General features: G+C 40.9%; 1 protein-coding gene across 2 annotated transcripts in view; it reads left to right on the top strand.

Annotated features, from left to right (window-relative positions):
- The window catches only part of SELENOI (selenoprotein I), an 85,469-nt gene extending 62,337 nt beyond the window's left edge, over nucleotides 1-23,132 (top strand). The window contains exons 8-10 of one of the 2 annotated variants that reach the window (XM_073625205.1): nucleotides 4,331-4,511; nucleotides 6,071-6,253; nucleotides 13,298-23,132. In XM_073625205.1, the coding sequence (XP_073481306.1) occupies nucleotides 4,331-4,511; nucleotides 6,071-6,253; nucleotides 13,298-13,411 (478 nt within the window). In that variant the 3' untranslated portion in view covers nucleotides 13,412-23,132. The remainder of the gene's footprint in view (nucleotides 1-4,330; nucleotides 4,512-6,070; nucleotides 6,254-13,297) is intronic. The other variant, XM_073625206.1, reaches the window with a different exon arrangement.
- Nucleotides 23,133-26,046: the final 2,914 nt, after the last annotated feature.

Here is a 26,046-nt window from a genome sequence, read left to right as displayed (position 1 = left end):
GATTCTCCCCTTGCCCTGTGTGTGTGTGTGTGTGTGTGTGTGTGTGTCTGTGCTCTGCCCGGTGGAGAAACCCCCCTCCAGCAAAGCAAGCGGCGGCTTCATCTCCACAGACACCCGGCAACTACAGCGGCACCATTGCAGCAGGATTTCCTAACACAGCCACCGATCTCCCAGTGATATAGAGCTCAATGAATACTAAAGCCTGAGATTTGGTAAGCACAATCTACAGCTGTGGTGGTGGGTTATCACCTTTATCCCATATGCACAATAGGGTGTTGGTTTCAGGTGTGTTTTTAACTTGGTTGCAAAACAATATTATACTATGGCAAGCATTTTTGTTTCTCTTTCGTGATGAACTGAGGGGACTGCGCCTGAACTCTGACAGATTTGATCGATCCTTATCCCTAAAGGCCCCGGCTGGGTTTAAGCCGTCTGCTCAATATATTTTGCGCTCTGGTAAGGGCAATTTATGGTCGTGATCTTTTGGATTATTAACCATTCCTATGCATGTTGTACCATTTGGAGGATCTGTGGTGCCTTTTCTTACCCTAAGCGATATTTGGACTATACATCATATTTATGTCAATATCCACTAAAGGATACTTAGTGCAGTTTATTTTATTATTATTGTTATCTTGTGTTGTCACACTGTATACTGCCGCTTTATATATTTTTTTTTTGCTCCAGCGCGGTATTTTCTATTATATATAGATTATCTTAGCTGCCAGCAGATCTGCCCGGGGGGAATGGTCCCTACAACCGGAGGTGTTCCAGGAAATTTACCAACGTTGGTGATGGCCAGAGATTAACCTACTGGCAAGAGATCCTCTGGAAATTGGAGCAGATTCTCTGATAGGTTCATGGAGCCAGTACTCCCTGGTTTATGCTTTCCCTCCAGTCCCTCTCCTTTCACATTTTGTAGCGCAGGATTCGGGGAGAGGGGGTTCCAGTCATTTTGGTGACACCAGCCTGGCCCAGAAGGTCCTGGTCCCTGGAGATTGTGAGACGGACAATAGACAGGCCATGGACACTTCCATGTCGTCCCGATCCACTGTCTCAATGTCCTATATTCCACCCCAATTTACAATCTCTAAATTTGATGGCATGGCTATTGAAGCATCTGGGGACCAGTAGTGTCTACCCTAGTGAATGCTAGAAAAGCGGTCACTAGGAAGATTTATCATAAGGTCTGGAAGACTTGTATTGCTTGGTGTGAAGCCAGAAAATGGCATCCTCGGAAATTCGTGGGAGAATTAGGTCACCTATGTGTCCTTGGGACTTGAATTTGGTGCTGTCTGTGTTACAGAAGCAACCATTTGAACCTATTAAGGAAATTCTATTAGACTTGCTGTCACACAAGCTAGCCTTCCTGATGGCCATCACCTAGGCTAGAAGGGAGTTGGAGTTGGCGGCCCTTTCGTGCAGGGAACCATACGTGATCCTTCACCACGACAGGGTCGTGTTACGACCTGTTCCATTCTTTTTGCCAAAAGTGGTATCGGCCTTTCATTTAAATCAGGACATTATTTTTGCCTTCTTTTTTTCTCTCGGCCTCGTTCAGCGGAACAGACGATTGCATTCTTTGGACATTGTTCGGGCAGTCAAGGTTTATTTGTCTAGATATGCAGAGATCTAAGGATCGGACTCCTTTTTTTTTTCTTTTACCAAAAGAACCCAAGAAGGGGCAGGCTGCTTCCATTGCCAATTGGGTCCGTCAATTGATCATTCAGGCCTATAGTCTGAAACATAAATCTCATCCCCTTTTTAGGGTGAGGTCATTCTACCAGGGGTGTAGGAACCTCCTGGGCTTTTCGCCATCAGGTATCTGTGGCTCAGATTTGTAAGGCTGCTACCTGGTCTTTGGTGCATACGTTCACAAAATTTTATCAAGTGGATGTTCGAGCAGCCGAGGATTCGGCTTTTGCCCGCAGTGTACTGCAGGCTGCCGTATAAGTTATTATGGCTTTTGTTTGGCAGAGCGTCTCCCTCCCCTCAAGGCTATTGCTCTGGGATGTCCCAGCAGGTAATGAATATTAGCCTGACTCTGTGTTACCTGTAAATTTTTTTTTCTTTGTGTAGTACATCATGGGACACAGAGATCCCTCCCCTCTTTTTTGAGGATTCAGTGCTTGCTACAAAATTGAAGTTCTTCCTGTGGGGGGGGGGGGGGGGTTATATAGGGGATCACTTCCTGTCTAAAGGCCTTTTGGTCTACCAGTGTCCAATCACCTGGAGATGGAGTATAACCCAGCAGGTAATGAATATTAGCCCGACTCTGTGTCCCATGATGTACTCAACGAAAAGGATTTTACAGGTAAGTATGACGAAATTCAGTTTTTTTACTTTCTGCTTTAAAAGCTATCCAATATTTTTTTTTTTAAAAAAAAGATCAACTTTCTTCTTTGGCAAGAATGTATTCTGCTACATGTCTTTTGATTTAAAAAAAAAAAAAAAAAGCCTCAAGAAGCGTATATTGATCTTGCGTGACAGTTATAGCGCCTACAACTAACTATGGGATATATACTGGAATTTTTATTTTCATATTACCAATGGTGGTGATCAGCAACTTATAATGGGACTGTGGTGGGCAATCTGACCCTAACTGACGCTGGGGGGAACTAACTGCCACCGACATCACCAGTGACACGAATACAGTGATAACATTATACACTGTCACGGGTTACATGTGTGCTTAACTGTGTGTAATGCGTGTACAGTGTGCTGCTTTTACGTATAGATCACTACGTTTCTCACACAGTTCTACACCTCACAAATAAATATGGCCTTGCTACTACTCTAACTACGTAAACTACAGTGAATAAATAAAACTGAAAATTATTGTACTTAATTCATATGTGAATGAGTAACTAAAAATACTTTATACTTACCGTACATTATACTCGAATATAAGCCGAGGCACCTAATTTTACCACAAAAAAAAGGGAAAACTTATTGACTCGAGTATAAGCCTAGGGTGAGAAATGCGCAGCTGCTGTAAATGGGAAAAGAGGGTCAACAATGCCCATTTGCAGCCTCACTGTGCCCATTTTGCAGCCATAGGTCCCCCGAACTTCAAATTTGGTAGGTAAGGGTTCCTAGATGTCCCCTAGCTGCAGCCAAAATTTGGGGTCTCTGGACCCAAAGGGTCCCGAAAAGACATTGCTGCAGATGGACACCGACTTTGGGGCCCCGTATCTCAGGGCCACTTGGTGCTAGGAACCCCAAATTTGGTGTGCAAACCCAGTGGAACTAGCACTACAACATATCCAAGATGGGGGTCCTAGCACCAAGTGGTCCCAAGATACAGGACCCCAAAGTCGGTTCGGAAAATGTCAAGCACTTTTCTGCAGCAGAGAATGACATTTTCCGAACCGACTTTGGGGCCCCGTATCTCAGGGCCACTTGGTGCTAGGAACCCCAACTGGATATGTTGTAGTGCTAGTTCCACTGGTTTTGCACACCAAATTTGGGGGTCCTATCACCAAGTGGTCCCGAGATACGGGGCCCCAAAGTCGGTTCGGAAAATGTCATTCTTTGCACCAGAAAAGTGCTTGACTTGAGTATAAGCCGAGGGGGGCACTTTCAGCACAAAAAAAGTGCTGAAAAACTCAGCTTATACTCAAGTATATACGGTAATCAATATGTGATATACATAATGCACTAGAATCATTTAATACTAAATTTACATAAGTCCCATGTGATATCATTCTCCAAATCCATGAATTCATCTGTGTCTAGTGCAAAAAAAAGTGCATTGAAGTGGCCTGTGCTCCAATAAAGTGCAAAAAGCTTTATCTGTCAAACAATATCTTCCGCCACAGTGCTCACACCTCTTGTGTGTCCACTAAACTTCTAATCTTAAAATCTAACAACCCACCAGAGGTAATGATCAAACCACTTTTGTCTAGTATTACATCATGGGACCCTTTTTTTTTTTTTTTCTCCACACCATGCAATGCGATTCTGACATCCCCAGAGAAATTACATTTTTTTTTTTTTTTTTTTTCCTTAATGCAAACAATGCATTAAGGTAAAAATGTTTTTTGGTTTAGTAACACTTTAAGATAGCATTGACACCTGCAGCAGATCGAATTGACGCCGTGCGATTGCTACGCGGTGCGGGGAAAGCACAGGATTCACTGTGTTTCCTGCATCGCATAATTGTGAACCAGGGCTCAATGTCTTATCATTTTGCTAACCGCAGACGGTGGTTGCACTGACACTTAGTGACTCCATTCTCCTACAGATGTGCTAGCAGTTTCTTTTTCTTTAACAGTCTAGCTTTGTTTTGTATGTTGTAATAACTTATTTAACTCTTTTATCTTTGTAGAGGTTATCGCAACAACACTTTGAAGCATACAACTTTATACGAGTCAATGCTCCCAATCATCTCTCCTGTGCTGCTCTTCATATTGTCTGCAATCTGGATCTTTGCCTCTCCAACTAAGATCCTGGATGCCTACCCTCGTCTTTTCTACTACATGGTGGGGACCACCTTTGCCAATATTACTGTAAGTCATTTTTCAGAAGCCTACAGGCTACTCTGAGTTAGGCACATTCAGGGGACAGCATGTTCTTAGGACTGAAAATGCTATTTTTATCACATTTCATGCTAGTTTTCTACCTCTTTTACTTCAGACGAGACTGGTAGGTCTTATGTGTAAAGGGTAAATGCAGGAAAAGCTGTTGTAGTATTGCTGATGCAAGCAGGGGCATTCCTCAGAGAAACTGATTGTTTGTTTTTTGTTTTTGTTTTTTTTTTTATCCAATTCTATACAAATACAATAATCAAAATATGTTGTGTTTTGTGTAGTCGTACACAGCTTGATTGCAGCATGATCTGTGATATCCCACATGGTGTTGCCATTCCTTCTGTAGTTCTCCCCTGCAGGATTACAGACCTACCCCTCCCTTATGGAGATAAGGAAAGTGGCTGTGGTATGTTGTGTAGTTGGGAAAATCTCCAGCAGAGATGACAACACTGCTTAGAATTTGAGTGCGGCAGAGGCAGCATTTTCAGATCACGTTGGGGTTTTTCTGTTCTTGTTGCGTTTGCAAACAGAACACCCTGCTTATGTCCTTATGTATACAGAACTCCCAAAATGCCCTGCCCATTGAAATGAATCGATTCAGAAGCACCTCAACAAGGGTGCTTTTAACCCCTTCTTCAGCCACTAGCCAGGAATAAAAAGCGCCTCTTAAACAGCGGTAAAGTGCCGCTAATACGAGCGGCGCTTTAGCGTGAACGCTCGAGCGGCCCCAGTGTGAACGCTCGAGCGGCCCCAGTGTGAAAGGGGTCCTAGGCTATGCCTCAAAATGTGCAAAAAAACAAAGGTTTGCTTAGGCCTTAGTGTACGATGCGATTTACACCATCACTCTGAAATAATGAGACTAATCAGTGATTTTGCTTCAGCAAATGGCATTTGGCAACAGATGACCAAACGGTTTTAACATGGCTATATTTTGGGATGGGTTTAAAGTGGTTCTAAAACCATTTTTTTTTTAGTTTTATTTTTTTTACCTAATGCATTCCTTGCATTAAGGTAAAAAATGTTTAGGCATCGGTTTTGTGCACGTTGCTGTGCACGTCTCCAGCTCTTCTCTCCCCACACTTTCGCATCTCACTGGCTTTGCTGGGCCATCGGGATCTGCTGTCAATCAAAGCCAGTGGCGGGGGAGGGCCCGAGTCCCACTCTGTGTCAGTGGAAGCAGCAGCGGAGCTTGGGAGTGAGCATGCACAAGTGCCCCCATGGGAAGAGGAGGATTAGGGCCCTTCTGCGCGATTCCATTGCAGGTAAAGTATAGAGATATTGTGTGGTGTAATAATAAAAATAACATTTCAAGAATCACTTAATTTGCAACCCCCCATTTACTCAAGATGCACTATTATTGATCATTGTATATGTTAGGTTTAGGTCATAAACATGGAGAATGTATTTGTATTGTAGAGTCTCTAATCCAATCTAGATTCTGGGTTGTATTTGTACCCCAGTAGCTTTCTATTAGTGCAAAACTCAAAACAGAGTTTTCTGCCTTCCCTAATGTGTCTTTGTTCTTGTTTGTTTTGCAGTGTAAGCTGATCGTATGTCAGATGAGTAATACAAGATGCCAACCCCTAACCTGGCTGCTCGTCCCCTTGGCACTAGTGGTAGTTGTTGTGGTCTCAGGGTTCGCCAATGAAACTGAAGCTCTCCTGCTAGTTCTACTGACAGTGCTAGTAACCATGGCACACATACACTACGGAGTATCAGTGGTGAGTAAAGCGGAAGGCTTCTTTCTCTAGTTACTAGGCCCTATCGCAGCTCTTCCTGGTTTGCATGCTTAGAAGAATGTACTGGACGTTGTACCCATTCAGAAGATCATTTTCCCTTTCAGTTGTTTTTTTTTATTTATCTTCAGGGTAAGGTATAAAAAAAAATTGCCCATGCAGGGGCAACACACACAGTGCAGTGCCAAAGATCATAGATGGGAACTGGGGTGCAACAATTCAGTAAAACTACAGATCGCAGCCCCCTAATTTTTGGAAAACAAAAATAGTGATGTAGAAAGGGGAAGAAAAGCAGCGTTGATCTCAAAGTCCTTATTTAAACACCCTCTATGTCAATAATTATCCTTGTAGTGTATAAAATAACCTAAATTAATCCTAAATAAAGTGCAACAAATACAGTAAATTTCATGAAAAAAAAAATATAGTGATCCAAAAAAGTTATAATCGTCCAAAAATGATAAAATATTGCAAGTGTTAAAGTGGAGTTCCACCTGGGTAAAAAAAAAAAAAAACTAAGTCAACAGCTACAAAAACTGCAGCTGCTGACTTTTAATATATGGACACTTGCCTGTCCAGGGAGCCCGCGATATCAGCACCCGAAGCCTACCCGTCGCTCGGGTCCGGGTGCAGGCGCCGGCATCCTTACTAAGGGAAACAGGAAGTGAAGCCTTTATGGCTTCACAGCCTGTTTCCTACTGCACACGTGTGAGTCGCACTGTGCTTTCTGAATGGTCCTTGCTGTCTTCTGGGATCTGTGTATCTCCCAGAAAGGGGGGGGGGAGGAGTCACATTGCGTAGATCTTTCCCCGGAAGTGGGAGTAGATACCTGGATTTGAATCCGATCTGCGGAAGTTCAACTTCTGGGTGGAAGTCCGCTTTAATACAAGTTCATCAATGTGAAAAAAAATAGTGAAACTCAGTGATTCCTTTTTAGATGTTGATCAAATGTGTAAACATGCCACCCAGTGTGATCCTCCACCAGTCGTACTAAACAAACTCGCCAGATGAAATGGCTGGTAAACTTATTAACCAGCAGCTGTGCCTTTTAAGCACTCAATGCTTTGTTCCACATCACTATTTTGGCTGCAAGCTGTCCTCTCGAGATCCCGGGTCCACGACCCATATATACAGTATCTCACAAAAGTGAGTACACCTCTCGAATTTTTGTAAATATTTTATTATATCTTTTCATGTGACAACACTGAAGAAATGACACTTTGCTACAATGTAAAGTAGTGAGTGTACAGCTTGTATAACAATATAAATTTGCTGTCCCCTCAAAGTAACTCAACACACAGCCATGTCTAAACCACTGTCAACAAAAGGGAGTACACCCCTACGTGAAAATGTCCAAATTGGACCCAATTGGCCTTTTTCCCTCCCCGGTGTCATGTGACTCGTTAGTGTTACAAGGTCTCAGCAAAGTGTCATTTCTTCACTGTTGTCACATGAAAAGATATAATAAAATATTTACAAAAATGTGAGGTGTGTGTGTATGTATGTATGTATGTGTGTGTGTATATATATATATATATATATATATATATATATATATATATATATATATATATATATATATATATATATATTTTAGAGCTGCGCAATTAATCGCCAAGAATCGTTATCGCGATCTTGACTAAAGTGTTTCACAATTCTTTCTATGCAAAGAATTCTCTCTGCTCTTCTAAAGCCACAGCCCTCAAAAGAAAGGAAGAGAAAAAACAGGCAGTCTGCCAAGAAACAAAACATTCTTTATCAGTTGATCTTAAGTATAAACATTGTAACCATTTGTCAATGGAATAGACTTCCAGTGTAAGTGAAAAAAGTTTAACCACTTAAACACTAAACCTTTTTCTGACATTTGTTGGTTTCAAGTTAAAATCTTTTTTTTTTTTTGCTAGAAAATTACTTAGAACGCCTAAACATATATTTTTTTTAGTAGACACCCTAGAGAATAAAATGGTGGTTGTTGCAATATTTTATGTCACACTGTAAACACTGTATTTGCGCAGCGGTCTTTCAAATGCAATTTTTTTGTAAAAAATTACTTTAATGAATTAAAAAAAAAAATCTAACCAGTAAAGTTAGCCCATTTTTTTTTTTTTTTTTTTTTATTTGTATAATGTGAAAGATTTTACGTTGCGAGAATCGTGATCTTTTTATTCTAAGCAAATAAATCGTGATTCTCATTTTGGCCAGAATCGTGCAGCTCTAATATTAATAAATATATATATATATATATATATAAATATATTAGAGCTGCACGATTCACGATATATATAATGGAAGAAGGAGGCTCCAACAGTATATTGTTTTAAAAGACTTTATTAGAACAAATACTAAAATAATCCACTCACATTTTATAAGCGTCAGACCCGACACTAGGGAATAAAAGCATCTGTGTGTTTTGAATCATCTCCGGCCGCTGCATTCAAATGAGAGCCGCGAGTGCGATCCCAGTTGGCATGCTGACGTTAGCGTCCCTGCCCCGCCAGTGCACCAACTAGGATCACGCTCGCATTTGCAATACTTTTTATCATTTTTGGATGATTATACATTTTTGGATCGCTACATTTATGGACTAGATTTTTCATGAAATTTACTGTATATATCACATATTGTCATTGATTTTGAGCTCTTTTTGCATTTTAGACCCCTTTCACACTGGGGCCGCTCGAGCGTTAGCAGTAAAGCATCGCTCATTTTAGCAGCGCTTTTCAGCCGCTACTGGGGCACTTTTAACTCCCACTAGTGGCCGAAGAAGGGGTTAAAAGCGCCTGAGTTGCTAGACATTCATTTCAGTAGATGTACAGCAAAAGTGTTGCGCTAAACAAAAATATAAATGTAAAACGATGAGTCTTCCAACTGACATCAGTGTAATGCCTTCACTTTGATAAAAAGTGCACGAACGATTGTTCATTCAATTCCTCCACCTTGTGATAACCACCACAATAAAGGATGTACACTTACCAGAGCGTATTGGCCACCTATTGTGAGGGTCAAATAAGGCTTGTGTATCTTATATGTTCCATTCACGCTTGCTGTTCCACGTCAAAGAACAAGAGGAATTGTCCAGCAGTCACCTCTAAACGGTACACTTCCGCTGCTGAAGCAAGATGTCCAGTAGGATGTTTCAATATAAAGATAAATGCCAATAGTGTAAAATCCTTAAAAATCGGCTTTATTTAGGTAACGCATTGTACCCATGTAATGGCATGCTATCTTCCTCGGTCCAAAGTAAAGGACGTTGGTTCAATCTAAATGCGATGACAAGAGATAAACCTTTTTACTTAACACATTTTGTTACAATAGAACTTCTTCCGGGCATAGGTGTCTCTTCCTGTCATCCCTATAAATACATCTGGTCGCTGTCCAAGCCTCGCTCATCTCTTTCACTATATGGATCTCTAATACAACCACACCTCGCTCTGAGTCTTCGTGACATCACAAAAACAAACTTACTCAATCTGTGCGCGCCACTAACATTTCAAATGGAGCATGCTCCACAGTGAAAGCCAGCACACAGCAGGAAGTAGGGAGGCTGTCTCCCCCAACCAGAAAATATGCCATTCATTTCAATGGGGAGGGCATTTTGGGAGCGCTGTATACATCGCTCCCAAAGATGCTGCTTGCAGGACCTTTCCTAACGTCCTGCAAGCGCACCGCCCCAATGTGAAAAGACACACTGCAATGAATGGGGTGCGGTTTACAGGCGCTATTTCTAGCGCTAAATCGCCTGAAAACCGTCTGTGTGAAAGGGGTCTTATTTTGCACTGTACTGTATTTGTTGCACTTTTTTAGGATTCATTTAGGTTATTTTATACACTACAAGGATAACTGACAGACAGGGTGTGTAAAATAATTTTTAGATCAAAAAGAAACGTGGAAATAACTGCGCATCAAAAAAGTGATTATAAGTAAATTATAAAAAAACAAGCTGCGAAATCCTATATGTGACACAGACACACAACACAAACAATGTAAAACTGATGACTCGCGCTTTTGACAGAACACAGTGAATGTAAATATGAAGGTAATCAAACATCACCTTAACCAAAATACAAATATGCATATAGTCATATGTCCAAAGAAAGATGTATGCAAAAAAGTGTAAGCAACAAAGGCTGCAATAAGTTGTGCAAAACTTTGAAAAATAGTGAATATTAGTCCATATAAGAACACCCAAATTTATTTAAAAAGCCCAGATATAAGAATCCAGTGAAAGTCCAATTATATGGAAACATAAGTGCTTGGGTCCACCACCATAGAGTGCCTGGCCGCTTACCAGAAACCCATGACCACCCGTTACAGAGGGTCTGAGTAAGCTGTTAGATCCTGCTGTTCCGGACCACCATAAAGCCAAGATGGAAGCTGGAATGGGACATGAGCGACTGTGGTGCAGATGGAAGGATCCCCAGGAAAAAACTTTACCCTCAGCGGAGTAGTGTAACCATAAAAAGAGAAGGGGAGGGCTCCGATAGTGTAAAATCATACGGCTTTATTATAATAAAATAAAGTATACACTCACATATAGATCAAGGAAAAACGTTCTCTGGAGAAGAACAGTCTGTGGCACCGGCCGGATGCACACAGACAGCCCATCCGTATTAGGTTACTAGTATATAGAGTAACTTAGTTGCTCTTTATTTGTGATATATAAACACTAGGTACAACAATGTATCACAATTTTTATTTTTTCACAAAAATAGTGGTAAATCACGTGGATAAAGCTGTTGTATACATTGTATCACGATATATATTCATTGGTGGCGCACTTGTAATTTTCCATTATTCTTTTGGGGTTTTTTTTTTGTATTTTTGACTTACACGAGCAGCTGCACCTGTTTGGATCTTTATATGGTTAGCGCAAAATATATTCTTTTGACACAATCTCTAGGAATAACCTACATTTTCCTCCAAATTTGCCTTTCCCCCTGTAGAGCATGTCCTAGCATGAATTTTGTCTTGTACATTTTTCTGTAGTGAGAAACCATTTTTATTAATCCCCTGTGATGTGACCACAGGATTGGTAAAATTCTTGCAGGGACCGTAGCGGCAGGGTGCCCCTTCGGTCTGTTCCTTTTGATGTAGGCACCCATTTAGAGCTGCTTTTTTCAAGAGCTCTGTCTCTACACACTGTGCAGGCCGGCTATTTTAAAGTGATAACGCATGGCCAAATATACATGTATTGCAGCAATGTACTGCACATATTTTATCTTAATTGTACAATACAGGACCCAGGATGGATATCCATAGACCCTGGGTTATAGGCTGCTACCTTCATGTGATTGGACACCGACAAAGCTTTTGGACACCCCCTCGAACCCACTTCATAAGATCTCAGTTTTTTTGCTAGAGTTCTTAGTTGCTGGATCTCTTCTCCCTTATTGAGAAGTTTCTATGCTTAACTAGTTCTTTTACTCTGAATCCTTCAATCAACTCTTCATAGCCTTCTACTATAACAATAGAAGCAAAGCACTGCATCGGTGCAACCTCGATGATACCTTAGGGTCTGATACCCAGACCCCATGCTGTGGGGATAGCCTGTTTCTGCTTGGGTGCTCACCTGGATACTGAGTGCAATGCATGTAGCTAGCTGCAGGTGTTATACAGGTCCATTACTATGGTTCCCAGACCCCTCAGTGGGTTACGCCAATTGTAGCAGGCGAAGCCTGGACCCACACAGCAATTGGTGACATGGAAAGGTAAGACAGGTTCTGCCTATTATCAGAACATTACTGTAGCCTTATAGCAAGTATGAGTCTTAATATCTTCACTACTTCCACATTTGAACATTCTTATACCACTTCTGTACCATTCTTTGTTCCCCACAGGGCAGTACCCTCACTTATAGCAATGGCTATAAACATTTGAGATACTATTAAATCTTTTTACTCTTACAGATCCAGCCCTAAAAGCACCTATTGCTGCAATTTGTTTGTCAAACTGCACCTAATTGAACTAACAATCAACAGAATTCTGTCTTCCAGACGCAAACTCTTGTGGAACACTGACCAACACTACCTTCTGCCTTACTCTTCTGTGTTTGAGGCTTTAGAAGTCCATGGCACAGATTTCCCTAATAGCTCTCATTTCTGTCCATATGCACAGACTTTTTATGGCTGAAAGACTGGTCGGCTGAAGCTGCCCGTAAACGGCATCTCTTTAATGATGCTTGTGACAAGTACATAAAGGAAGTCACAGGAGTAAAGGTCCTCCTTCCTCAGCAGAAAACTCGAAAGACCCTCTTCAGGGGTGTCTACCTCCTCTAAATGCAAGGTGCACCATCTGTTCTCTTCAGGCTTCATCTTCAAAGCAATAATTCAGCAACCTATGCACTGTTAAGTTTTTTTTTTTTTGAAAGTCACCAGGTATAGGCTCTATTCAGCGCAGGTTTTTTACCACCGTCAGCATGGGTTATTCAATATAAGTAAATGAAGTGTCTGTTGCTTAACTTAGTAAGGCCTCCACTTGGGTTTTCAATTCATGCCTTCTCCAGGTTCTACCGGGTGGATGTCCAGGCCTCTGCGGATGCAGCCTTCAGCACTGAGTTGGGTCCTTGTCTTTTGTTAGGCCCATTTGCTCAGTTCTATTTGCCTTGTTGTTGCCCATCTCTCTAATTCATTGCTTGGGGTTGTCCCAGGATCTATGAGTCTCTAGCCTAGTGTCTTTTACTGTACAATTAAAAGGAATTTTGACTTGCCTATACATTCCATACTTATAGTACAGTTCAGGACACAGGCCACCCTCTCCTCTGTTCCTAAGTTGTTCTAGTTTGCTTGCTTAAAAAACCTAGATCCCACAGAGTAAGGTTAGGGTTATAAAGGTACGCCCAAGGGGGCATGTCCAAAAGCTTTGCCAGTGTCAAATCATCTGAAGGTAGCAGTCTATAATCTAGATTCTGTGAATATCCTGCCTGTGTTATGGATATACACCAATGCAAAACTGACCTCCTGTAAATCTCTCTGATGGTTTTACAAACTGTCACTCACGGCTCACCATCTGTTTTTTTTTTTTCTTCTCTTACAGGTTAACCAGCTAAGTAAACACTTCAACATCTTACCGTTTTCACTCAGAAAACCCAACACGGACTGACTAGAGGAGGAAGAGAAAATCGGCTTGCAGTCTGCAGAAGTTGTGTAAAAATCACCTTCTGGAACTTTGTCCATCACCACCCAGAACAGCGTTGGCCCGCTGGGTCTCTAGAAACCAACAGTCCGCTTTTCTTTCTTTTAACGGGCCGCTGGAGAACATGACAGGACTGCTTTATTGTAAATATTAGACCAATTGAATGTTCCTGGACCAGCCTGCCCCTTTCCCATCGTCTCTATTTATGTTTGGATTACTTTTTTTAATTTTTTTTTTTTTTTTTACCTGCTCTTATGCACATGAGATGTAACTGGAGTCAGGCTGTGTCTATTATCCAGTTGAAGGTCATGGCACAGGAGCCAAATGAGTGAGTCTTCAGCACATTGAAGCACATTGTGATATTTGTATCATGCTATAGTCAGGAGGTCTAGATTTATTATTCTTTTTTAATCAGGTTGTGCCCCCTAGGTGGTTCCCTTCTCTGCCGTCGTCTGATAGTATAGACACTTGTATACTATTAGAAACAAGACCTAGAAAGAAGGGTGGGCTTAATGGCCAAGAGCGACAGGACAGCAGTTTAAGTGATGCCTAAATAAACCCCAACAATAGGAGCTCTATGCCGGAAGTCCAGCTGGTCTTTTGGGGCTTGTCCCGACTTCACACACTTTCATGAGCTCTTGTACGTTTTGTAGCGATCTGCCTACCGGTACACGTGGAAAGCTGAGAGTAGCTTATCATGACCTGTTTTTTAACAAACCTTTCTGTGTAAAATATAATCAGGGTATTTCCTGCTCATCACAGTACACAGGTACTGCCAGACTTTTATTTAGGCTGATTTGTTTTGCAAATGGCTAAAGCGGAACTAAACCTTCCTATCCTTTACAGTCAAGGAAGCTGCCATCTTGGTGTTTTGATCTGCAGTTTGCATGGTGCTGCACATGTGATCAGTTATGACACCATTATAACAGAATTAACTGAAATCACAACCTTTATATGGTTAAGTATATTTATCTTGACCCCCTGTGCTTGTAAAATTCAACCACTACCTAGAAACAAGGGTTTTTAAAATGTTCACATATGATAAGATTATTTACATCAAGCCAATCACAGTTGAACACACAAGTGCAGTCTTATAGGTTTCCTGTAGATATAAGCAGGTGCGATCATCTGAGAGTTCAACAAAACCCCTTTCACTGCTGTATACATTTTGAATGCTTTACAAAGGAAGTTTGACACCAGAACAAAGCCCGAAGGGGGTCTGTGTAAGGGGAAATGGATAACTGGATACAGAACACTATATGTGATACTGGCTGCTTTATCCTGATCTGTTACATACTTAGTGTATTGGCTACCTCTGCTGACAGGCAAATGAAACTTTTATACCTGTCATCTGTATTGTAAAGGTCACCACATACGGTACCTCAATTTTTTTTTTTTCTTGTTTAGCCTGAATTAGAGAAAAGCAGTTGATTTTTCCAATCCAAATTAAAGTGGATGTAAACCTGAATTTTTTTTTTTTTTTTTATCATACTGTAGAGTATAATATTTCCTATCATTTGAGCCCAGCCTTGCCACACAGAGTTAATCCATCTCTGAGCAATCCCCTTTTATTGAGTGAGATAAATCTTGACAAACTGAGAAAAACTTTGTCAAATCCTCCCCCTTGCTGTGAGTGACAGGTGATTTATATCTCGTGCACTAGCCTAAGACACATGCAGTATTTTTTTAATTCCCTCCCCCACTCCTTTCTTCAGCAGCTCTGCAAGGATTGGCTGTTCCACACCTCAGCATGATTTGACATGCTGAAGTCATGTGGTTACTTTCCTGTCTTTTCACTGGATGTTAGAGATCATAGCAGAAGTTTAGTGTAAGAAATATACAGGAGAAAATGCATATTGGCAAGGGGAGTGTAGAGGTGGGCGGGGAGTCTGACATCACAACTCCACCCACCGAGCTCCAGACAACAGACCCACCCACAGAATATGCAGTTTTTCGGCTCTCATAACAGACAGAGGGAAGACATTTGACAGGTAAACATACATGCAGGAGGCATATATATCCTTATAGATAACACCTATGGCACTAGTTTAGAAAGGATGACATTGGGTTTACATCCACTTTAATAACAGCGTAGATATAAGAATCCTAATATTGGCTGTTGCATTCGGGCAGCCTGAGTGCAGTAGCTTTGCTGAACAGTGACGGCATCTGATAGGATCTAGTCCCTATCTGGCTGACCAGTTTCCACCTGGTTCAGTAGATTTTTGCATCTACGTTTGTAAAGTTAGTGCTTGCAAGGACATCGGTGCTTTGAATTACATTCGATTCAGCAGGAGTTGCTTAAAATTCAACCCATCTACAGGGACATTCAGTGACAGGAAGATCTAAGATTACTTATTGCACTTTTCTTTTCTGGCAGATGTGATATTGTAAAACTTTGAAATAATCAACTTTTAAGTACTTCCCATCCAGGCCAATTCTGACATTTCTCTCTTACATGTAAAATTCATCATTTTTTTGCTAGAAAATTTACATAGAACCCCCAAACATTATATATGTTTTTTTAGTAAAGACCCTAGAGAATACAATGGCGGTCACTGCAACATTTTATCTCGCACGGTATTTCCGCAGTGATTTTTCGAACACTTTTTTTTTGGGAAAAAAAACAGTTTCATGCTTTATGAAAAAAACAAAACATTAAAGTTAGCCCAATTTTTTTGCATAATGTGAAAGCGGAAGTTACGCCGAGTAAATAGATACCTAACATGTCACACTTCAAAATTGCACACGCTCGTGGAATGGTGCCAAACTTCGGTACTTAAAAATCCCCATAGGTGATGCTTTAAAATTACCACATATTTTCTTTCCCGTTGTTCATCCAAGTTCTTAAATAATTTATGTTCAGTGAGAATTAGATCTTCTCACCATAGTGGTGAAACTATGCTTTACTTTGGTGGATGTCTGTGTTTGTGGTGCCAAAAATCGACTCATCGCTAGTGTTCAGGGCAAGCTATGAGCATTGGCATAGAGTGGAAGTCAGATATTTCCCACTATGCTGTTATGTACCTCAGCCAGCACACTTTTTTTTCTGGTTTTGGATGGAGTGCTGAAGGATTAGAAGTGATATCAAGTTTTTAAACTGCTATCCGGAGCCCCGTTAGAGAGATTGTCTCTCACTTCCTGTCCTGCTGACAAAGGTCTTACCAGACCGGAAGTAAAGCAAAATCTGACTGAGAGGTCTACCCTTCCCATACTCTACTAAAGAAAAGTAATTTTATTTCTGTCTGTGCTCCTGTTGGAGAGTTCCCCTCACTACTTGTCTGGTAAAATGTCAGCTGGGGAGTAAATGTATCTGCCAGGCCTTGGATAGCAGTGAAAATTGACAGGGAATCTAATCCTCCTTCGTTCTATCCAACACTGGCTGGACATACCTTTTCAAACAAGTGCAACACCCAGAGACTCAAAGGAAGAATTATTTTTGAGTTCTGTAACCGGGTCAGCCGCCGCCGTCATGACATACAGATCTTTAATCATGCAGCAGAATTGACAAAATGCAAGCCCACGCATGGCCAAAGGTGTTGTTCAGATTGGTCATTATAGTGGCCCATGATCAGTTTGTCAGAATGAATTTAGTAAAATAGGTCAAAAGGTTAGAGATGCAAAAAGGACCTTAAAGTGGAAGTAAACCCTCCTATCGTTTTTTGGCAGCTTCCTTGTCTATCTTGGCCTCGGTTTAATCTTCAACTGTCATGATGCTGCACATGTGATCAGTTATGACACCAGCCATTGGATGGTTTGACAGTTTGGTTGAGAGCACAACCAATGTGACAGTTAGCATTTCTGGCATGCCGGGAATGTAACTGTTTTTTGAAACAATTAAATCGATGGGTTTACTTCCGCTTTAACAGACGGTCTGTACATAACCTGTAGGAAGTTGTGACTGAGATGAATGAGCAGAAAAAGTATCAAACATGACTTGATTATTTCACTGTATTGTTTTATTATGTCAAACATGCCAGAAAAGTGGACAGCCACTATAAAAGCTGCTTAAAGTTGAACTAAACAGTATCTGATCAGCACAATTGCTGTTTAATACATTTTTAATATTCAACACAAACTTGCCCATCCATTCATGTTTCCATTCTCTTTTTTTTTTTTTCTCTTTTTTTATTCGGAGAAATTACTTTGAAAAACATGCCCCTGGCATTCCTGGCCGTGCCCATCTTGTGTAAGGGAGGTTGATTCATGTAGCATTTACTTCTTGTAATCTATCTGCCCTCAGCTCAGGCATGCAGGCACGAGGGTGTGCTTAGCTGAGAGAGCCCTCCCCTCTGGATAAAAAAAGTGTCCATGAAGAAGACCTCTGGGATGTATCACAACATTTGGGCCTAGGCCAGAAACCGGGAAGCAACTGAAGAAATGTGTAGTAAAAAAAAAAAAAAAAAAAAGTAAAACACATAAAGAGAATATACCGTCCTATCTATTTACTATTGATAGCAACATAAGGATTAAAAATGGTTCATATTGATTGGGTGTTTAGTTCTGCTTTAACAAGCAAAGATGTCCTTTTTTTAGCCTATTGACAACCAGTTACAAACCTAAATTGGTTTTGGGCGGCGCATTAAAATTCTTTCAAATTCAGTCTTCCTGCATCTGTACAAAGTAGGTGAAAGTTTCTTGTACATGTGGAGTCGAGAACCCTATGTGTACTGCACCTTTTAAAGCAAATTTCTGTGACCTACTAAGACAGCTTAGACTTCCTGGTCTGCTGGTCGTGTGAGGTCACCAATCCTTTGTCCTCCAAAGACACGAACTACAGAAACCAGGAGATGCATATGATTTGGGAAGTTGTTTTCTATATGGGGCTCTATCTGTTTACATTTGTAATGCAGTTAAATACATGAAAAGCTAAAGGCAAAGATGGTGATCGTTGCATAATAATAGTCAATGCCACCAGAACTGCATAGATGAGAACCGCTCCATTGCATACCATGGTACAAATCTCAACCTTCATTTTGCACACAGTTTTGCATATAATTTAAATGTGAATTGTGCCCAAGTCTTGCAGTGCAGCCTTAGACTACAAAACACTGGGGCAACTCCAGAGATACTAGAACGCAGCAAATGCACGACGTGTTCCATAGCAATGTTATTATGTAAATAAGCTGTACCTTTTTTTTTTTTTTAATGCTTGGTTTTATTGAAATAATCTGTGTTGAAAACATGATTCCGTCTGTAAATCAGGGACACTCCCCCCACCCCCTCCCCAGCTTGTTTTCCAATCTGCTCCCTCTTTTTGCCATTGTCTCTCTTCGTCTGGTGCTAATTTTTCTACTCTAGGTTGGTTCGCCCAGATTCGGTGGTGGGAAAGCATAGCATGCCGGTTTTCTTCTTCTTTTTTTTTTTTTCTCTTCTATTTGGTAGGTTATTCTTTGTATTCTATTTAAAGCCTTCTTCCCCGTGCTTGAATGAAGGGTGTATCTAAACCCATTGTTTTATTTTGGACAGGGTACACTTGGAGGTACCAAGTGCGGTCAAGTGGTATTATATGTAATTTAATAGTGTTGCTCAGTGTGGGATCCGCAGATGCATTTTTTTTCTTTTATTAAAGGTGTCTGTGGGTGGATTCTGATATCAACCACGAGAAATAGTTGCCAATAACTTATTTTCTTTTTTAAATATGTACATGTACAATATACCGTATGTTTCATGTTGTGACTGTCTTTTTTTAACAATGATTACTTGAGTTTGGGTGAGGACACACTGGGGTTCCAGTGTAGCTGAAATATTAGAAAAGCAAATTTATAAACTGATGCTTTTGTCTTTATATTTATTTATGAAGAAAATGGTAAATATGCATTATATCTTAAACCTGTCCTATTGCATTATTTATAGATTAATGCATATATATGCTCAAGCAGTGAGCAAAATGATACCAAGAATCCCCCGAGTGCTGTAGTTTGCGATGACTCTTCTAACATTAGAGCTGAAGTCTGCTTACCAAAAAAAAAGGAAAATCTTTTAGCATTCCATGTTGTGTAAAACTTCCATTGTTACTCCCTGCTGTTGCAAGATTGAAAACGGAAGGAACTCAAAATATATCTAAATCTGTTTTTTTTTTTTTTTTTTTTTTAACTTTTGTTACGAGTTGGGATGGTTGAAGCTGAAAATATGCTTCAATTTTGCCTTCCCTCGTTCCTCTCTCCCCCATCATCAACAAACTAATGACAGACGCTTTCAAATAAAATCTTACTGTTATTTTATTTAATTACATTAATTTCCTCCCAGTGATGTCATCACTGGCTCTCGGTGCTTCTCTTTGTAAAGGATGAAGATCATGACTGGTGGGAGGGGCCTGCAGGGTGGTGTACATAGATTGATGAAAACGTCACAGCACCTGGCGTCGGTGCTCCTCTCAAGAGGCCTCAGCCCTGATGCAAGCAGTGGGCTGGTTTTTGTGCAGATGCCATTCTGGTGGAGTGGGGGTTCCTAGGCAAGCTAGATTTGCATGCAGATTGCCCTATGTAATGCCCACATTTAATGCTGAGCCTCTATGGTTGAAAGAATTAGAATTCATTGAAAAAAAAAGGATGGGACAGTCAGGCTGGGGGGGGGGGGGAAGACGACTACATAATTACAGTTACATAGTTGGTAAGGTTGAATAAAGACACTAGTGTGCATTCAGTTCAACCTGTGTGGGTGTGCAACAGATTGGTTTGGCATGAGCGACCATTTGTAAATCCATGCTGATTACTACTAATGATACTGTATTCATCAGCAAAATCTTGGATAATAGTCCCTTATCATCCCCTCCAATAGTTTACATGCTATCGATGTTAGACTGACTGGTCTGTAGTTTCCAGGAATATATCTCGCCCTTTTTTTGAATATTGGTACCAAGTGGGCTTTTCGCCAATCAGCTGGTACCATTCCTGTCAGTATGTTGTACATAAAAATTAGAAATGGTGGTCTGGCTATTACCCAACTGAGTTCTTGAGGACTCTCAGATGTAAGCCATCCCATATTGATGGACATCCTCCAGCCAGGAAATTAGGCAGATTTTATCTGACTTGCTGCAGCTTCTAATGCATAGTGTGAAAAGCTCACAATGTGCAGTGAAATCAGAGTTAGTAAGATCGGTACAGGAGAGAAGACTGTGCAAGACTGGACGTCTGCTTTAATATATGGGCAGGAGGACTTGTCCTTGAGTTCAGCAATGTACTGTGAAATTGTGCACAGACTTTGAGAGCTATAATGCAGCTGTCTACTCTTTCCAAGAAAGCTGTGTTTAAAAGGGACCCTGTCACCAGGTAAAGAATGTAGAACACTCAACATCAGTCCTCTAATAGAGAAAGCTTTAGAATTGCCCCTTTGGCAGACAGTGCATTGAAACTTGGCTGTGTGCTGTGGTCCCCCCCCCCCCACCACCACCACCACCACCATTCTTTCACTACAGGACACAGTAGTGATGTAGGGGTCAACAGGAGAAGCCAAAGCTCCCAGGAGGTGACCCACTAACCATTAAACACAGAAGTGTCAGGTGCGGTCCGCAGAGCGTTTCAAGAGCAAAAATTGATGCAAATATGTGCTGCCCATCAGGGAGGTATTGTTATACAAGATTTAAAGAATGCCTGCAGTTTTTGCAGCAATTTACAAAATAAAAGGAGACAAGTACAGTACAGTGACAATACAATTCAATACAAGAGGGTTAGGAGGGCCCTGCTCCTGACAGCTTATATTTATATATACATATAGTCAGGAGCATATACGTGTATAGATATACACAAAAGACAGGTTTTGTATTTTCTTATAGTCCTTCGAGAGGAACTTGGAGTTCTAAGCGGTAACCTAGAAAAAAAACGCCGGTTTCCTTAAAAACCACACACAGTACCTCTGCAATACATTCATGTTACCCTGTGTTGTGCCTCTTTAAAAGGGCTGCTATAAGAATTCCCAGTGATCTTCCACAAAGCCAGTTGGATTCAAACTTCCCGTAGTGAGCTGACGACGCTGCCTCTGCTGCACCGACTTCCCAACCAGTGTTGTAGGCCTTGCTGGAGTTTTCCACTGCTTGACTACAGAACAGGATTTCAGTTCAGCAAAAGGCAGCGTTTTCAGCTCAAAGTTCAGTGCTTCCGGTAGTTTTTGGAGACAAAACATGGAGAAATGTGTGTGTTTTGCAGAGATTTACTACGTGTGTGTGGGTTTTTTGTTTTTGTTTAGACATACACTACATTTAAGGGAGAAGGACATTGGGGGAAAGCAATCTAAGCATCCCTTTGGACTTGCTTTCTCTGACTGTGGCCTGTTAACTTTAATGTTCATCTTTTCAAAAAAAATGAAAAAGCCCTACATCCAACCCAAGTCCCCACTGTACTTACCTCTGTGGGTGATGAGCAGTCAGTACCCACGCAGCCAGTAGCAGTGGTCGGGGGATTTCAATTCCCCATTCCTCTCCCCCTTCTTTCTACAGGGTGGATCGGAGCGACGCTCTGTCGGCACTGACCCATCAGTCTGTCCTGGAAGCCCTACAGAAAGGAGAGGGAGAAGAGCGGGGATTTCAAATCCCTGGACCGCTACACTGGCTGCATGGGCACTGACAGCTTAGCACCCACAGAGGTAAGGGCAGCGGGGACCAGGTATGTGGGGAGAGTGTACAGTGTTCGTTCACCTTTTTTCCTTTTTTTCTGAAAGGCGAATCAACTCTTTAATGTGTAAAGGAAAGGTTTTCCTTTAACTATCGACTTCTAGGGGTGGATTTACTAAAAGTGGAGAGTGAAAAATCTGGTGCAGTTGTACATGGAAGTCAATCAGCTTCTTCAGATTGTTCAATTAAGCCTTGACAACAAAAAAAAGCTGGAAGCTGATTGTTTTCAATGCAGAGTTTGCACCAGATTGTGCACTATTCAGTTTTAATAAATCAACCCCCTAATGTCTTTGAGGATGAATGCAGATGGCTGAGTAAAATCCGAGGACAGCAAAAGGATGGGATGAGGTGCAATGTTTACATTGCCAACTTGCTTTTCCTGCAGGATAGCATTTTAATTTCTGTGATCATCTTTGGACCTTAATGACTTAATCATCCAGCTAAAAATAAAAACCGCTAATGGTACACTAGTGTGTCCTCACCCCACTGATACTTTGGTTTTAAAGGGAATCTGTCAGAATAGAAGTATGGGAGTGGGACTGCTCATCTCAGGGCTCTTTGCTTTTATCCTTCAGCATGGAGTCTTTGACCTGGAACATGCATAGACCTATCAGCATTGTTCTGGGTTAGTGATTAAGTAAGAAAGCAAAGAAAAAAGCAACAAGCCAGAAAAAAAAGATACGTAGAAACACCAAAACGAAGAGTCAATAGATTGTCCGTTTTATTTATTGTTGGGAACTTTCCAACACGTTTTGGTGGTCAGATGCCCCTTTCATCAGGGCTATGGCGAGAATAGAATACAGCATCTACAACATCCGATAACACATTAAAACTAAAATAAAATGTATTAAAATAGTTGTATAAGTATGAACTGATATAGTGCTGAGAAACAAAAGCGTCAGCAGTGGGGGTCCCCCACTTATTTTTTTTTTTTTTTTTTTTATCCTGACAGATTCCCAGTAACTACTGGTTCATGTTGGCTTCGCCTTTCTATGACTGGAAACGTATTGTGAATCCCCTCCCGGCTGTAGTGTGATCTGTGAATACTATTGCTAGCTGCAGAAATGGACTCTGTTTAGTATTCAGTTGTTACTTATAGCTTTATAAATGCGATTGTTAAATGTGAAATCTCCATTATTATTTCTTTTTTTTTTAACTGAACAAGAAGCCAGTTACTCATCTGTGTAAATATAATTCTAGTATACATCTATGGCCTCTTACACACTGCAGCTTGAAAAAGCTCAGTACAGCTTTTTTTAATATCTAAAATACAGCCCTTTAATTGTAATGTGCCTTTGCACACAGGCGTGTAAGCAAGCGCCGTGTATTCAGTAAAAATAGAAAAATCTGAATTTTTGGTCAGTAATTTACGCCTCATGCACGCAAATGGCCATTTACCTACTGTGCAGAACAAAAGCGCGAGAATACATTCTTTTCACACGCGTGTGCGAAATTGCGTACAAATACATAAAAGAAAAAAAGACTCAAACAGGAGTTATCGTGTGCAAGAGGCCTAAAACGAGACATATCATTCCAGAGTTGTCAGGTCTTCTTCTTTTTTTTTTTTTTTTTTTTTTTTTTTTTTTTTTAGTATGGCTTCAACTTTTCTTATCTGACAAACTACTGAGTGTTTTTAAAGTGCATCTTCATCTCTAAGGTAAAAAAAACTTTCATCATGTTCATGTTTTTTGACCCTCTTCCTGATTTCTTTTTATTGCCAATTCCGTCTGGCCCCGCCTACTTTTTCTGATTTTGGGGGACCTCATGTGTATACATATCCAAGTGGCTATTGGAATCGCCACAACCTCTCTGTAGCTGCTACTCATGCACATTGCAGCGTACAGCAGATTCATGAGAAGCAATGCATGGAAATTATTATTTTTTGAACACAAAGGAGTTCTTAAATAAAAAAAAAAAAAAAAAAAGCTTAGATATTTGTCCAGCAAAACTGCTGGTACATTTATTCTGTGCAAATGTTTCTTCTTCTTTCCTCAACAGAAAACACCACATTCTAGCCATTAGTTGGAGCTGATTATTTTTATTCCTTTGGTCCTCCGCTCCATCTAGTGACCCTAATGTGGTATGTTCCTTAAAGCGGAGTTCCAGGCTTTTTTTCATTTTATTAAAAGTCATCAGCTACAAAAAGATGCGGCCGCACGGAAGCCTCGATCCTCTCCCCCTCCTCTCCGCGGCGCCTCAATTGAAACTGTGGGCACCCGGTCGTGACAGCTTGCGGCTTCATGGCCAGGCACGCACTGCGCCTCCGTGAGTCGTACTGCGTTCTCCGAGTGGACAGGCAATCTTCTGGGACCTGTGACATGTCCCAGAAGATTGCCGAGAAGGAGGAGTAGCCTAGGTGGCCCGTAGGCGGAAGCAGGAAGTCCCACTCAAAACTAGACACCCCCCCCCCAAAAAAAAAAAAATGACATGCCAAATGTCACATGTAAGGGGGCGAGGAGTGCTTAAAGCCAAAGTTCCACTTTTGGGTGGAACTCAGCTTTAACAACGATTTTGCCCCATTCTCACAGCACAAAATTTACCAGCAGTTTTGCTGGACAAATAGCTATTTATTTTTTTGTGTATAAATACAGCACAAAGCCCTATCCCCTTTTAAACCAACTGAAGGACTTTTGGGCAATTTAAAGGGAAACTATGGTTTATTTGAAGTGAGCACTTGTGTTATTTTTGTACCATTTCCTGTACTTTTTGTTCTGTATTTCTATTATTGTGGAACATGTAGAGGTTTGTAAATTATTTGCAAGAGACAGGCAGCTCATTTATTCAGAGGCAGCTCTAGGCTTTGTGAGGCCTTAGGCAAAACTTAGACATAAGGCCCCACTCCGTCCGTTCGATAGAGATAGATATATAAAGTGGGGATGAAAAGTTTGGGCACCCCAGGTAAAAATGTGTATTAATGTGCATAACGAAGCCAAGGAAAGATGGAAAAATCTCCAAATGGCATCAAAATACAGATTAGACATTCTTATAATATGTCAAAAAAAAGTTAGCTTTTATTTCCATCATTTACACTTTCAAAATTACAGAAAACAAAAAAATGGTGTCTGCAAAAGTTTGGGCACCCTGCAGAGTTAATATCTTGTACTGCCCCCTTTGGCAAGTATCACAGCTTGTAAACGCTTTTTGTAGCCAGCCAAGAGTCTTTCAATTCTTGTTTGAGGTATCTTTGCCCATTCTTCCTTACAAAAGTCTTCCAGTTCTTTTTCTGGGCTGTCTGTCATGCACTGCTCTTTTAAGGTCTATCCATAGATTTTCAATAATGTTGAGGTCAGGACATTGTGAAGGCCATGGCAAAACCTTCAGTTTAAGCCTCTTGATGTAATCCCCCGTGGATTTTGAGGTGTGTTTAGGATCATTAGCCATTTGTAGAAGCCATCCTCTCTTTAACTTCAGCTTTTTCACAAATGGCATCAAGTTACCATCTAAAATTTGCTGAAATTTTATAGAATCCATTTTTCCTTCTACTTGTGAAATGTTCCCTGTGCCACTGGCTGCAATATAACCCCAAAGCAGGATTGATCCACCTCCATGCTTAACAGTTGCACAAAGGTTCTTTTCATTAAATTCTGTGCCCTTTCTTCTCCAAACGCACCTTTGCTCATTCCTGCCAAAAAGTTCTATTTTAACCTCATCGGTTAACAGAACTTGTTTCCAAAATGCCTCAGACTTGTCTATATGTTCATTTGCAAAGTTCAAACGCTGATTTTTGTGGTGAGGACGTAGAAGAGGTTTTCTTCTGATGACTCTTCCATGAAGACCATATTTGTACAAGTATCTCTTTATAGTGGAATAGTGTACCACAACTCCAGTGTCTGCCAGATCTTTCTGGAGGGATCGTGCAGTCAAACGTGAGTTTTGAATTGCTTTTCTCACAATCCTGCGAGCTGTTCTGTCTGATATTTTTCTTGGTCTTCCAGATCTTGCTTTAACTTCCACTGTTCCTGATGACTGCCATCTCTTAATTACATTCCGAACAGAGGATATTGACATCTGAAAACGCTTTGCTATCTTCTTATAGCCTTTT

The sequence above is a fragment of the Aquarana catesbeiana genome, linkage group LG04, assembly GCF_042186555.1.
Source record: "Aquarana catesbeiana isolate 2022-GZ linkage group LG04, ASM4218655v1, whole genome shotgun sequence".
Taxonomy (NCBI): Eukaryota; Metazoa; Chordata; class Amphibia; order Anura; family Ranidae; genus Aquarana; species Aquarana catesbeiana.
Note: the sequence above shows the minus strand (reverse complement) of the source record. Positions and strands in the feature narration are given on the sequence as shown.